Source organism: Mauremys reevesii, linkage group 19, assembly GCF_016161935.1.
Source record: "Mauremys reevesii isolate NIE-2019 linkage group 19, ASM1616193v1, whole genome shotgun sequence".
Taxonomy (NCBI): domain Eukaryota; kingdom Metazoa; phylum Chordata; order Testudines; family Geoemydidae; genus Mauremys; species Mauremys reevesii.
The window spans coordinates 15,762,427-15,775,642 of NC_052641.1; the positions used below are offsets into that span (position 1 = coordinate 15,762,427).

At 44.0% G+C, this 13,216-nt stretch overlaps 1 protein-coding gene across 3 annotated transcripts in view; it reads left to right on the forward strand.

Moving 5' to 3' along the window:
• Nucleotides 1-852: 852 nt before the first annotated feature.
• Nucleotides 853-13,216, forward strand: part of NUP214 (nucleoporin 214) — a 69,443-nt gene continuing 57,079 nt past the window's right edge. For 2 of the 3 annotated variants that reach the window (XM_039506513.1, XM_039506512.1), the window contains exons 1-10: nucleotides 853-1,058; nucleotides 3,328-3,523; nucleotides 4,888-5,039; nucleotides 6,263-6,467; nucleotides 7,328-7,398; nucleotides 7,742-7,805; nucleotides 8,993-9,096; nucleotides 9,717-9,823; nucleotides 10,335-10,401; nucleotides 11,030-11,156. In XM_039506513.1, coding sequence (XP_039362447.1) covers nucleotides 1,017-1,058; nucleotides 3,328-3,523; nucleotides 4,888-5,039; nucleotides 6,263-6,467; nucleotides 7,328-7,398; nucleotides 7,742-7,805; nucleotides 8,993-9,096; nucleotides 9,717-9,823; nucleotides 10,335-10,401; nucleotides 11,030-11,156 — 1,135 coding nt within the window. In that variant the 5' untranslated portion in view covers nucleotides 853-1,016. The remainder of the gene's footprint in view (nucleotides 1,059-3,327; nucleotides 3,524-4,887; nucleotides 5,040-6,262; nucleotides 6,468-7,327; nucleotides 7,399-7,741; nucleotides 7,806-8,992; nucleotides 9,097-9,716; nucleotides 9,824-10,334; nucleotides 10,402-11,029; nucleotides 11,157-13,216) is intronic. The other variant, XM_039506511.1, reaches the window with a different exon arrangement.

Consider the following 13,216-nt stretch of genomic DNA (forward strand, 5'->3'; position numbering starts at 1 on the left):
CAATCAGTTTTGAAATGCAGGAAGTGGCTCTATCCCCCTCATGCAAAGTGCTAAACTGTTATGGTAATTATGTTCAGATATAACACCCTGGCAGCATCATGTACAGCTGTTATGTACAGCTGCCTGCATACTGATTATTGCATATAGTATTGCCAAACCTTCAAACTTATGAGTGGCTTAAAGATCATGAATTTCTTAAAACATACATCTTTGGGGTTTCTGGCCTTCTAGTTTCTGAGCCTTTAGGCTACATTTAGGCCACATACACCCCATCTCCATCCCAAACACCATGAGGGTTGGACATTTGCTTGTTGTTCTTTAAAAGAACCTGGGCAGTCCTACATAATAAAGTGACTCCAGGAGCTAGGGCTTTAACTGAAACACCAAATATCACGAGAGGGGGCAACACTGGAATAACTTCTTTCTCCTGAGGTTGAGGCTGGTGATTTACTGTAAGGTGACTGATCAGGTAAGGGAAATGTTAGCCTGGAACTACGCTGCAGCCTCCTCCCAGGCTGGCTGGATCCACGGTAGGGTGACCAGGCGTGACTCCCCATATTGGAGGTATTGTCTTCTATAGGCAACTATCCACCACCCCTGAAACATAAGTGTTGTGATTTTTCACAGGTGCTGTCTGATCTCCTGCCTCACACAGGGTCAGGTTTGAATTATTCAACGTAGCTCCTAGGAGCCCCAATAATGCAGCAAGCACCCACTCTGCTAGGCGCTGTACAAACCAATAGTTGCTGCCCAAAGAGCTGACACGCCCCCTTCCTTTTAGCCACGCCCATTCCCCCTCAAAGCTCCCGCCCCCTGGCATTAGGCCCCGCCCCTAATCTTAACCTCCCTTTACGCTTCTTTCTCCGGGCCCCAGAGGCGCTGCCATAGAGCGCTGCGGCTAGAGCGGCTCCTTAGGCCCGATGGCCGCCGGAAGCGGAAGTGTCTGTTCGGGTCCCTGCGCAGCCCGCGAGCGGGGAAGAGGAGCCGAGCGGCAGTCGCCGGGCTGAGGCGGAGCCATGGGGGACGATATGGATGTGGTCCCCGAGCGGGAGATGAAGGTGCGCGGTTGGGGGCCCGGTGCGGAGCGTAGGGGCTGGGGGAGGAGTGGGGAGGGCGCCGGGCTGGGGCCTGGGACGGGAGGGGGGTATGAGGGAGTTGCGGGGGTAGGAGGACGCCGGCCTGGGGCCTGGTGGACCCTGGGACGGGAGGGGGAATCCCTGGGGGGCGGGGCGGGGGTATGAGGGAGTTCTGGGGGCAGGGAGCGGGGGTAGGGGGGCGCCGGGCTGGAGCCTGGTGGACCCTGGGACGCAGGGGAACCCTGGGGGGCGGGGGTATGAGGGAGTTCCGGGGGCAGGGGCGGGGGTAGGAGGACGCCGGGCTGGGGCCTGGTGGACCCTGGGCGAGGGAACCCCTGGGGGCATGAGGGAGTTCGGGGGCAGGGAGCGGGGTAGGAGGACGCCGGGCTGGGGCCTGGTGGACCCTGGGACGGGAGGGGGGAATCCCTGGGGGGTGGGGGTAGGAGGGCGCCAGGGGTGGGGTGGTGGCGGCCTGTCACTCAGCTCACAGCTGTTCCCTCTTCCATCCTCTCTCGGGCCCCGTCACCCCCCTCTCCCCTAGATGAGTGGAGCCCTGTGCCCTGGAACTGGGACCCCGGGTTGCCGGGGCCCATGTTACTCGCGAGCTCCTTTCCAGGCAGGAGCTAAACCAGCTTCCCTTGTAGAGCTTGGTAGCGAGGCTGGTTATTCCGGTGAAACGCTGTGTAGCGGTTGCTTTCTCAGTTTTCCACTCCTGGGGGTATCGACTTAGTAAAGTGCCTAAATACAGATACAGGCATCTAAGTGCCTAAGGGAGGGGGACCCCTAAATAAGTGGCCTGTTTTTTTGGAGAGGTGGGGGGTAGCCACAAGTGCCTTTTACATCAGCAGGTGCTAGGGTGACCAGATAGCAAGTATGAAAAAGTGGGATGGGAATAATAGGCACCTATGTAAGACAAAGCCCCGAATAGTAGGACTGTCCCTATAAAATCAGGACATCTGGTCATCCCGGTGAGTGGTCAGTACCCTCCTTCCCCAATCAGGCAGTTTGTTTAGGAGCCTAATGTTAGGCACCACCATTACATTTTAAAACATTGGTTTGTGTGTGTTTTTGTGTCAACCTATTGACTTGGAGAGTGAAACTGCATAGTAATAATGTTACCATTAAGTTCTCAATCCAGTCAATCAGCATTTATATGTAGCTTTAAAATTTTGTGGTTTATAATTGCCCTTTTTCCTATTTTTCTGTTTCCTGTGATGCAAAAGCCCTATGCAGACAATAGGGGGAGTGATTATATGAAAACTACTGCTAAATATATAAAATAAACATTCAAGGGGGAGAGGGAAGATGGAGGGGGATTTTTTTCCCATTGTTTTGCGTATAGCTATCTTAAGTGTTACTACAATAGCAGGTAAAAATATATTCAGACACATATACCACTTTTAAGTTGACCATGTCCCTTAACTGTCACTCTGATGACTGTACTAGCCATGATGCACAGGTTTTTTGTTTTTTTTCCCCAAATGGAAAATTTTGTGCTACCTTCTAGGAATGTCTTCATGTTTTCCAAATGCTGCCAATTAGTGCCAAGTATATTAAGGATTATCAAACTTTTGGGGAAAAAATACCTGTCAGGAATTAAAATGGTGACTTCCTAATTTATTTTGTAAACAGTGAAAAGAAGTGGTCCATTTTAGGACACCTGATAGAAAAATACCTTTAAAAAGATGCTTGAAAATAACTTGGTGCTCAGGCTGTAAAGCAGAAAAAGTGAAGAAGAAATGATTGAGTATTTAGACCTCCCTGAGAGAGATTTCAATATCATGTTGAAAAGGCACCTGTTACAGCTTGTGGTGAAAGTGTTTCATGAGATTAATAACAGCCTTCCTATTCTGCATTATTTATCTTGTCAATATTAAATGTGCTGTGTGAAGTCCTTGGCCCATCTGTTTATAGATAATTCATGGAACTACCCCTATCACTCTCTCTGTTTTATTTTAAAAAATCTGGAAGTGATTGTAACCAATGATTTTTCCTTGGGTCAACTTTAGGGTCAATATTTTTGTCATTGTGGTGTGTAAACTATTCGAAATAATTTTCAGGAGCTCGTGGTTTGGCAACCATGTGGGAAGTAACAATTGAGAGGTTTTATGTGTAGTAGTGGGAAAGTGTAAAGTGCTTTTTAATAAGTTCAGTTTCTCCAGGGTGTAAGTGAAACTCAGTTTTCTGTCCTCTTCCCCACCCCACGTATATACAACTAGAATTGCTTTTTAACTCTATTATTTTATAACAGGATTTTCAGTTCAGAGCATTGAAGAAGGTCCGAATATTTGATGCTCCTGAGGAAATCCCTAAAGAGCGTTCCAGTCTCCTTGCCATTTCGAACAAATATGGACTAGTCTTTGCTGGTGGAGCAACTGGCCTGCAGATCTTTCACACTAAAGATCTTCTCATGCAGAATCAAGCAGGAGAAGATCGCAATAAAATTGGTAAGCTTTTTTTTATTACTATACAGCGAAGAGAGCTGCATTTGGAAGGTCTATGACATAGTTGATTAGTCTACTCGTGCCACGTTCCGTTTGATACCGGCTTGGCTGTGGTGATCCATGAATTTGTGACTACCAGGCTTCATTATTTGAATGTTATACCTAGGAATGAGACAACATATGCTGATGCAACTCCAGCTGATACAAGATGCAGCAGTTGTCTGCTTTGCAATATAAATTGCTGTGAACGTGTTATCAGGATACCATACTCTCTGCACAGGCTCTCCATTGAATTCATTCCTGTTCAGTTTTTCCTTCTTGACATTCAAAGTCCTCCATGGGATTGGCTTTAGCTACTGGAGAGAGTGCTGTTTTGTTCACAACCATGATAGCCTACAGCTGTCACAGGAGATCAGGACAATAGTGAACCTGTGAACTCACTTAAGGAGGCTTGTGAGAGCAGGAGATTGTGGAACTCTCTCCAGTAGAAGAGACGAGTCATCATAAAACTACTGCTTTCAGACCTCCAGTGCAAAAGTAATTTTTTCAATTTAACGTTCTCTCAGTAACTTCTTCATAAATTACCGAACACACCCTCTTGCTCATGTAAACAAACAAACCTATAAATCCATCAAGCTGTTTTTCCTTAGAGGCTGGGAAGAAAGAGAGGTGGTTGTTAGTATCTGAATGTCTCCCGAGTAATACAATTGTGATGTGCGCCATATAAGTACTTTCTTTCACCTGAGAAGCGTTACCAGACTCGTACCTCTGACAGTTGATATTCACAGGAATTCAGGGATTGCCTGGCTATATCAAATCAAATCATCCATCTAATCCAGTATCCTGTCTCTGATAAAGGTCAGGACCGGATGCTGTAAGGAAAATAGTCTTCATCTCACTTCTGTGATTCTGATGCTGTATCTTAGCCTCAAAAGTAATGAGACTTGCTGGGATATTATCCATCAAATTTAAAAAAACTGTCATGAGTGCTATTTGATCTGTGCTATATGACCCTTCCAGTAATTTGTGTATTAAAATTTACAACCAACTAGGTGCAAGTCTCAGCCTCTTCCGTTTTAGGGCAGTCCACATGCCAGGATCCAGAACAAGGAAATTCCTCAAAAACCTGTAATTAGAACTGTCCCTCTTCAAGATAGTTAAGCATCCAAAAGATTATTCAGACTTAACTTATGGAAAGTGGAGTACATGTCTCTACGCCTCCCTTAGAACTAGTCTGCAGTGTTTAGGTTACCAGGTGGCATCTGTATTTACTTAATAATTCTGCTTAAAATGACCACTTACTGTTGACTGTTTTCTAAGAGTGACCACTCCATACTTTCCCTCTTCCGTTTCCTTTTGTTTTTAAGTTGAAAATGTTCAAAGTATATTGGTTCCTATGAAGTTTCCTGTGCATCACCTGGCTCTGAGCTGTGATAACCTCACACTGTCTGTCTGCATGACATCCAGTGAGTTTGGTTCCTTCATTGGCTTTTTTGATGTCCGCACGTTCTCAAATCAGGTAAGGTACTTGCAAACAGATGTACAAATTTCACCTTGAAAGGAAGCATTTGATGATAGACAGGGGGTATCTCAAAATGTTTTCCTGGGTGTCCACAGTAGAGTATGCTTTGTACACAAAACTGTGAGCTTTATTCAATAACTTTTCAATTAAAATCTGCTTTAGTTTCCCCACCTGTAAAATGAGGTTATTTTCCTACCTCACGGGGCTGTTGTGAGGATCTCACAACCGATGTTCAAACAGCCTTGTGAAGAAGAAAAGTGCCAAATATTAATACTACCGCCTCTGACTTGGAATGCGGTAATTTAAGCTCATGCTTGTATGCTAGCCCTGTCAGCTATGCTAAGCAGTGTTTGTGATTGTCCCTCTCTGCTATTGCACTCTCCGATATTGCGTAGCTGTAACCTCTCCCTGAATAAGGCACATGTTGAAAGAAAAGATGAAAACATTATCCAGAAAATATTGTACTGCAGTAGTGTAAGAAAATGACTTATGTGGAACTATTGAACAAGGCCAAAATGACAGTTTGTGTAGTTTACTTCTTGCTTTGCATCAAGTATCATGGGCTTGCATGTTAGCATGCTGAAGACTGAACTTTAGTATTGACTGTGAGCCCCCAATACAGGGAGCAGTATTTCCACGGCTGCTCTACTGGCTTTTAAAAGGGCATTATCAGGTTGTTTAGGTCCAAATATATATTAACCAAAAAAAACCTCTCTACTGTTAGATGCTAGAAACAGTGACAGTATTTGATCTTGTGCAGCACTGAACATACTTAAATATGAATCCCTTTTCAGTGACATTTTTTAATATTCTGGCATAAACAATGTGCTCGTACGTTTACACATTCCTCTCAGTGTTTGCAACCCAGCCACTGCAGCACTGTAGAATGGGAAAGGGAAACTGACAAGAAACCAATAATGAAACTAATTCCTGCCCAAATGGCGGAAAAAATAAACTAGATTTTTAAAATTTTTAGTCATCTGGAGAAATTAACATGACACAAGGAAAGAATTTTTTAATAAATACGTAACTTTGAACCTAAACATGTCACTTTACCTTGCCTTAAGTCTTGGTTTATGTGCTGTAGCAGTCAGTGTTTTTTCCTACATCGCAATCGTTACAGTACAGCTGGGCCAAATAGTTATGGATTGAGAGTTTGGGAGAACTTGTTTGCACACTGAATTTATGGGCTAAGGCATTCATTTATTTTCTCTTAAAAGGCTAAACAGCAGAAACGTCCATTTGCTTATCATAAACTGGCCAAAGACTCGGGCAGCATGGCAATGGTCTGTGATCTGAAGTGGAACCCTGCTAGCCCCTCCATGGTCGCTGTCTGTCTGTCCGATGGTAGTATCTCCGTCCTGCAGGTCACAGAGTCTGTGAAAGTGTGTGCCACTCTTCCTTCCTCGGTGGCTGTTACATCAGGTGGGTGACACAACTCTGGCTTAGTGATAATTCGTAAAGATGGAAGATGCCGTAAAGTGTGTGGAAGTGTAGCTGTCACTAGAGAGACAGGCTTATTTGCCTTTACAGCAATTTTAAAATTTTCTCCTGGGGAGCAAATGGAGTTAAACTTAATAGAACTTAATTATATTCCAGTAGAGGTTTTCTAAAAAAAAATCTCATGACCTTCTTGAGCAGCCCACTTTGAGAATTAGAGCTAAATGTTTCTGGCAAAAGGTTACATTGTATCAGGCCTTCAGTATCACTTGAAGGAAAGGTGCAGTATTACAGGTAAAATAGAATTGTTTCCCTGCATTTTTCAATTACATCAGTGCTTGAGGAACTTGGTCTTCTGTGATGTGGAGTGCAAGCAAGCGGAACTGGTGTTTTGCAAGTATTCTCCAGACTTCTAGCCCAGGTGAGGCCTGGTTCAAACACACGTTGCACTGGTTTTACAAAAAGTGTGATTTTTTTTTTTTAACTGACTTAGTTAAATGGGTGCAACTCTGTGGCTTGTCTTAAATCACAGGATTTTCTCCAGTTTAAGCCAGTGCAAGTTTGTGTGTAGCCAGACTCCAAGGCAGATGTGCAGAAAGTTAAGCATTGCTAAAATTTTAATTAATCTGAGCCATGGAGCCTCTATGGACTCATCTTTCTGCATTGCCGTATGGTGATGAAAGTCCATGGAATCCACAAGAGAGGACAACTTCAGTAGGATTGGCTGCTTGGCTCAGGTTTGAGTGGTATTTAGTTCACTGATGCTGTCACTGGGAAATACCGAAGTGTTTAATTCTTCCACTGCCATTCTATTTTGTGCTGATAAAACCCTCTTGTTTACTTAGTGTGCTGGAGCCCCAAGGGAAAGCAACTGGCTGTAGGGAAACAAAATGGCACTGTGGTCCAGTATCTGCCTGTAAGTGTTTGCAGTAATTCATTATGTTTCGTTTTACTGACTTCTAATTAGGCTTAATTTTGCCTTTCATCAGCATGTGGCTGTTGAAATTGGGAGCATAGTACAGTGCCTTTGATGTGAAAACTTTCCAAGCACATCAAAAACATTAAGCATCTCAATCTGCCTTTGAGAGAGGTATTGGGACTTCTGCTGCTGCTGCTGAAATGCAAGGGTCTCCGAGGAGGAATGTGGAAGCTGTTAAAAAGGACCTGTAGCACCCTAAAAACAACTCTTTAGGATCTGCTAAACTCCTGATGGGAGTTGTTGGTGTTCTTATTTCTGAAAGAGGAATTTTTTCTTCCAGAGCCTACAGGAGAAAAAAGTAATTCCCTGTCCTCCGTTTTATGACTCAGATAATCCTGTTAAAGGTACAGTATTCCTTTTTTATCTTTTCGTCCATTGACGTCTCTTTATGTTGATTCTTGTTGGTGCTAAGGTACTTAAGGATGTGCCAGTGTTTCTGCCAGACATCTCTTTTGAGGGAAGGGGTTAATTTGGTAATAAAAACTGCCTCCAGGCCAAAAATTAATATACAAGGTCTTGTTTTAGTTGGACATTCATATGTAGAAATAAGGCATGAACTTTAACAGTGAGAATAATTAACCATTGGAACAACTCAGAAAAGGTTGTGGTGGATTTGCCATCACTGAAAATTTTTAAGTCAAGATTGACTGTTTTTCTAAAAGAGAGATGCTCTAGGTCAAACAGGAATTAATTCAGGGAAGTCCCATGATCTGTTATACAAGAGGTCAGACTAGCTAATCACAATGGTGTCTTCTGGTATCACTCTATGAATATTCAAACATTTAAAAAACTATTAAATGTTTTTTTAAATGAATACAAGCTGCTTTTTTTATGCACATGCAAAATAATTAAAATATTAAGATAAATTTGAGTGATCTGTCTTAGTGGTGTGGGGGGAGGAGGGGAGCAGCTCCTGTGCATATCTAGGGTTTCTAAGATGTGCATTATGTCAGTGTGCGATGACGACTTTTAAGATAGACTGTGCTTTCTAAAGGCTGCAATTACATTTTGCCATGGAGACTTCCAGACACTTCATGAGAGAATTGACCTCTTTTTTATTAATAATTTTCATTTATTTCATAATAAAATTCAAACCACCACTACAAAATTACATTCAGAACTTTCTAATACTGATGCAAATGCAGAAAATTTAGAGTTAAGGCTTCAACTCCATCGTTCGAGGTGTTCAGTGTGCGAAGACAGTGATGTGTTCTTGCCCACAGTGTACCAAGGCACAGTAGGCTGGCCCAGGTACATGCTTCAGCTTTGTTTTTGAATTTCATCGCATCAAGTTGGTCTCCTAATGTCACTCAAACACTTCATGTATTTTGTCTGCTAGATGATATGTAGTTGGCTGGGTAGTGCATTAGAAGTTGTCTTCATGCTACCGCAGAGGTGTAAACCATCCCTATGAGATTTACAATATCGCAGTAACATTCGAGTTTGGTTTTAGTTGCACATAGTACACAACATCCAAGGAAGTGCTCCTTTTAAGATGTCTCTGGATGATGATGATTCATTTTCCTTCCAGTCCTGGATGTGCTTTGGGTTGGCACCTATGTCTTCACTATAGTTTACGCAGCTGCTGATGGGACCTTGGAAACATCCCCGGAGGTGGTGATGGCTGTATTGCCTGTAAGTGCTAGGAACTTTATTTTTCTCATTTTAAGAATTTTATGCTAATGCATGTGATGGTAATACTGTCTGTTCTTCTGACCTGCTTATTAGTATAGTATGTTCTTTTTATTGTTCTCATTAGCATCAGAGAGGTTCCAGTATCAAACTCAATTCTGAAGTTTAATGGCAAAAAATTGAAGTAGGGTCCAATTGGGAATAAATCAGTATCCCATTTTCTATTGAGATTACACTGTGGCAGACCTTTTGAGGTCTCCAAGTTAATAAGACTTAAGTCCTGGGTATCAGGTGCTCTGAAAGGTAACCTTGATGATTTATCACATATATGTGGGCTAGCCAGACTGCTTTTTTTGTTGTTGTTGTAACCTGCTGCTGTATGCGATACCAAATTGTACCCTCCCAGGACTGTTTGTGTATAGTGATGCATACGTGCACTCCTGATTGCTCCTGTGCAGTTTACACAGTTGGACCAGATTAACTTTGTAATGATCTGGGCATATTTCTAAGAAATGTAATGTAATTATATTGTCCAGATATGCCCATTTGTATGAGAAGCTGACTTAACTTGCTTTAATGGAAGCTAAATCGAATGTCGATTTCTGTTCCTCCGGTCTCTGCAGAAAAAGGAAGAGAAACGGCCGGAGAAGTTTGTGAATTTCATGGAGCCTTGCTATGGTAGCTGCACCGAGCGACAGCATCATTACTTTCTCAACTATGTTGAGGAGTGGTGAGTGTAGAGACCTATGACCAAGTCTGCAGATCTTTATACATATACATAACAAACTATCCATTTCTCTGTTTTTGGGTGGTAAAATAAATGCACAAAGGTTTTTAAAGTCATGTGCTTTCCACTAAGAATGAACCTTATGCTTTAAGTGGTGCATGGCTTTTAGATTTTTCTGTTCACAGGTCTGTGTGAAGATGTTATGCCCTGTTTGTTAAACTATTTATTTCTGTTCCATCACAAATCGCTTAGAATAATGATGGTGCATGAGTATCTTATATCATCAACTCTGACAAAGAAACTGACGCCCTGACTGCTAATGACACCTGTTTAGAATGGTGAAGAGTTCACTGTATTTCTCCCCTGTCTTTTACCACTTGAGCATGATAAATCAGTTTCATTCTTGATTCATAAGGCATAAGTATTTGGGATGCCTTTTACAATAGTACGGGCTGAGGAACTCTGTGTTGTCATCATATTTGGACTTAACACTGTTTTGGTTCTGTACTTGAAGGGATCTAGTCCTGGCAGCTTCAGCAGCTTCCACAGAAGTCAGCATTCTCTCTAGACAAGCGGACCAGGTAATCTTCCTTTCTGCTGCACTTGACCAAATGTATCTTTTCCAGGAAAATTATCTGGATATCAAGATCTGAGGGCTAGAGAATGCTTATCTCAGAGTTTACCCATTTGATATACGTAGAATTTTAAGACGAAAGGAAATTTTTATTACATCCTTTCCTTGCTTATGAGCCAGAGAGTTTTTAGTAATCGGAAAGTAGACGACTGAACTGAAGCATAGCAGGTAATGAGCAAAGTGCCAAAGGGCTGTGTTGCATCAGTGGCTTGGTGCCAGTTTAACATCCTGAATCACTTTTTACCATGGTGACTTTAGTCTTGCTGAGCTCACCAGTTTAACTTGAATCTTAAAGTGAACTTATCCCAGAAAATGTAAGTACCACATGTAAGAGTGACCCAGGAATTTGTGAAGGGGTTTTGATATTTGTAGGATTTGTTTTTAACCTGGAAAATGTTGACAGATATAGCCCATCTTGTTGCTATCTATTCTTGCTAAATCTTTGGCTAACATTCCAAAGTCAGGCTATCCACAATTCATGTGCAACGTATTTGTGCTTTCCTGCAGCTTGTTCCCAGTGTGAGTGAGTGTGCTGAAAATCATAGAACAGAAGCAAAAATATTTTTTCTTTCCAGAACAACTGGGAATCGTGGGTCCTAGAAGATTCCAGCAGAGCAGAACTTCCTGTGACAGATAAGAATGATGACACCTTACCAGTAGGTGTTGCCATAGATTACACCAGTAACATGCCAATACCTATCAGTAAGTCTTGTCTGCTTGTTTTGTTTACTGGGGAATACTATTAATAATAGCAACTCAGATATCTTTTGGGGAGGGGCAGGGTGATAAGAACGGCCATACTGAGTCAGACCAAAGGTCCATCTTAGCCCAGTATCCTGTCTTCTGACAGTGGCCAATACCAGATGCCCCAGAGGGAATGAAAAGAACGGATAATCATCGAATGATCTATCCCCTGTTGCCCATTCCCAGCTTCTGGCAGACAGAGGCTAGCGACACCATCCCTGCCCATCCTGTCTAATAGCCATTGATGGGCCTTTCCTCCATGAACTTATCTAGTTCTTTTTTTAACCCTTTTTTGATCTAAAGGAAAAGCAGGCTAATTCCATAACCAGGAAAATGCATGGTTCGTAAATGCCTAGGGATCAGCTCTGCATTAAAGCAAAAGGCCTGACCTGGCTTTGTACCCTACTATGCTCTACATGCAGCCAGTTACATTATTGCTATAGCTTCTGCTCTGCCTAAAGGTTCGTCAGCTTCTGTCTCTGACAAGGTGCTTTGAAGATATAATGGCACTACTTGGAGGGATTTTGAAAACTCTCCCTCCGAGCACAGAGCGAGACTGAAATGGAGGAGCCTTTGGGCAGAGCAGAAGGTAGGGACAAGCTGCATGTAGGGAGCACAGCAGGATGCCAGTTAACTGAGAACAGCAGTAGCCTTTATTGTAGCAACAGGCTACGGTACGCAATTTGTGTTTTAATGCAGAATTGGATCTGAAACTTTGTGTGTTAATCCAGACACTTTTATTGGATTAAGGAATCTACTGGAGCAGCTTCTTTAGGTCCTTGTCTCTTGTCTCAGGATTCAGCTGATCTCTTCAGAGAAATCCAGTGCTACATATTCCAGACCCTCCCCACTTAACCCAATCAGCTCCTTTTTGGCTGCACTTAGTCTTGCTTTATCCACTCTCTGACACTTCCTGGGAGTCAACCCTAGGGAGATGCAGGGTTCAGGATGAATCAGCCTGTATGTGCCCCCCATGGAGCGTGCTGGGTCTCCCCTGGGGTGGGAGGATGGGGCAGGGGGTGGGCTCCTGCAGGCGATGGGGCTCCAGCTGCTCCGCGGAGCGTGGGCCAAGGAGGGTTACCTGGAGCAAGGCCGACCCAGCCTGGCCTAGGACCCCACACTCCCTGGCCTCTGCATTTGAATAATGGTGGGGCTGGGGTGGGCGCATGGGGCGGGTGAGCTACGTGCGCAGCACTGTCCTGCCAGCGCTGCCCCGGGCCCGGCAGGGGCCCAAGAGTCCAGGGGGGCAGCGGAGGCAGTGCGATCTGTGTGCAGGTGCCACGGGGGAGCCCAGCTCTCTGCGTGGCAGCCAGAAACCCCTGACCTGGGTCTACCAAGGCCCCCTCCCCTCCCCCAGGTATGAGCCACTGGGTGGAAGGCGAGGCCAGACACACCAGCTGCCTCCTGCTCGCTGGCTGCCTTTGCCTGCTGTGCTCACGGCAGAGAGCTGCTGTCCTCACCCCATCTGACACCGTGATGTCGAAGCGCGGGGCTCGGAGCGGTCGCCATGATTCACCCTACCCAATGGACGGCTCTGCCAGGAGTACCCAGAGTTGAGAGGGACCTCGCTACCACCTTCCTATAGCATGAGGAAGCCTTGTCTGTGCCTGCTGGGGGCAGCTCCCCAATTCCATCAGCTGCAGACAATACAAGTGCTCCCCTCTAGGTATACAGGTTAGCGATGGGTATGCTCCAACCACCGAGCCCTCCAAGTGTCTCCTTGGAGTGTCCAGCCCCAATTCACTGGATATTCACAAATTCGCTGCTTCCAAAGAAACAGTGCACTCCAGCTTCAGTTTCACCTTGGATCACTGCTCCACTTAACACTTAGATGTGTTTCTACTGAAATCAAGTACAAGTTTATTTGACAATGAATAGATATTCAAGAGATAGCAAGTAGAACTATTGGAAGCAAATGGTTACATATAAAATAAATCGTAGTACGTATTCTAGAGCATAGACTTAATTAACAAGATATACTCTCATGTCTAATAAAGTATTGCTCGTCAGTGCTCTTA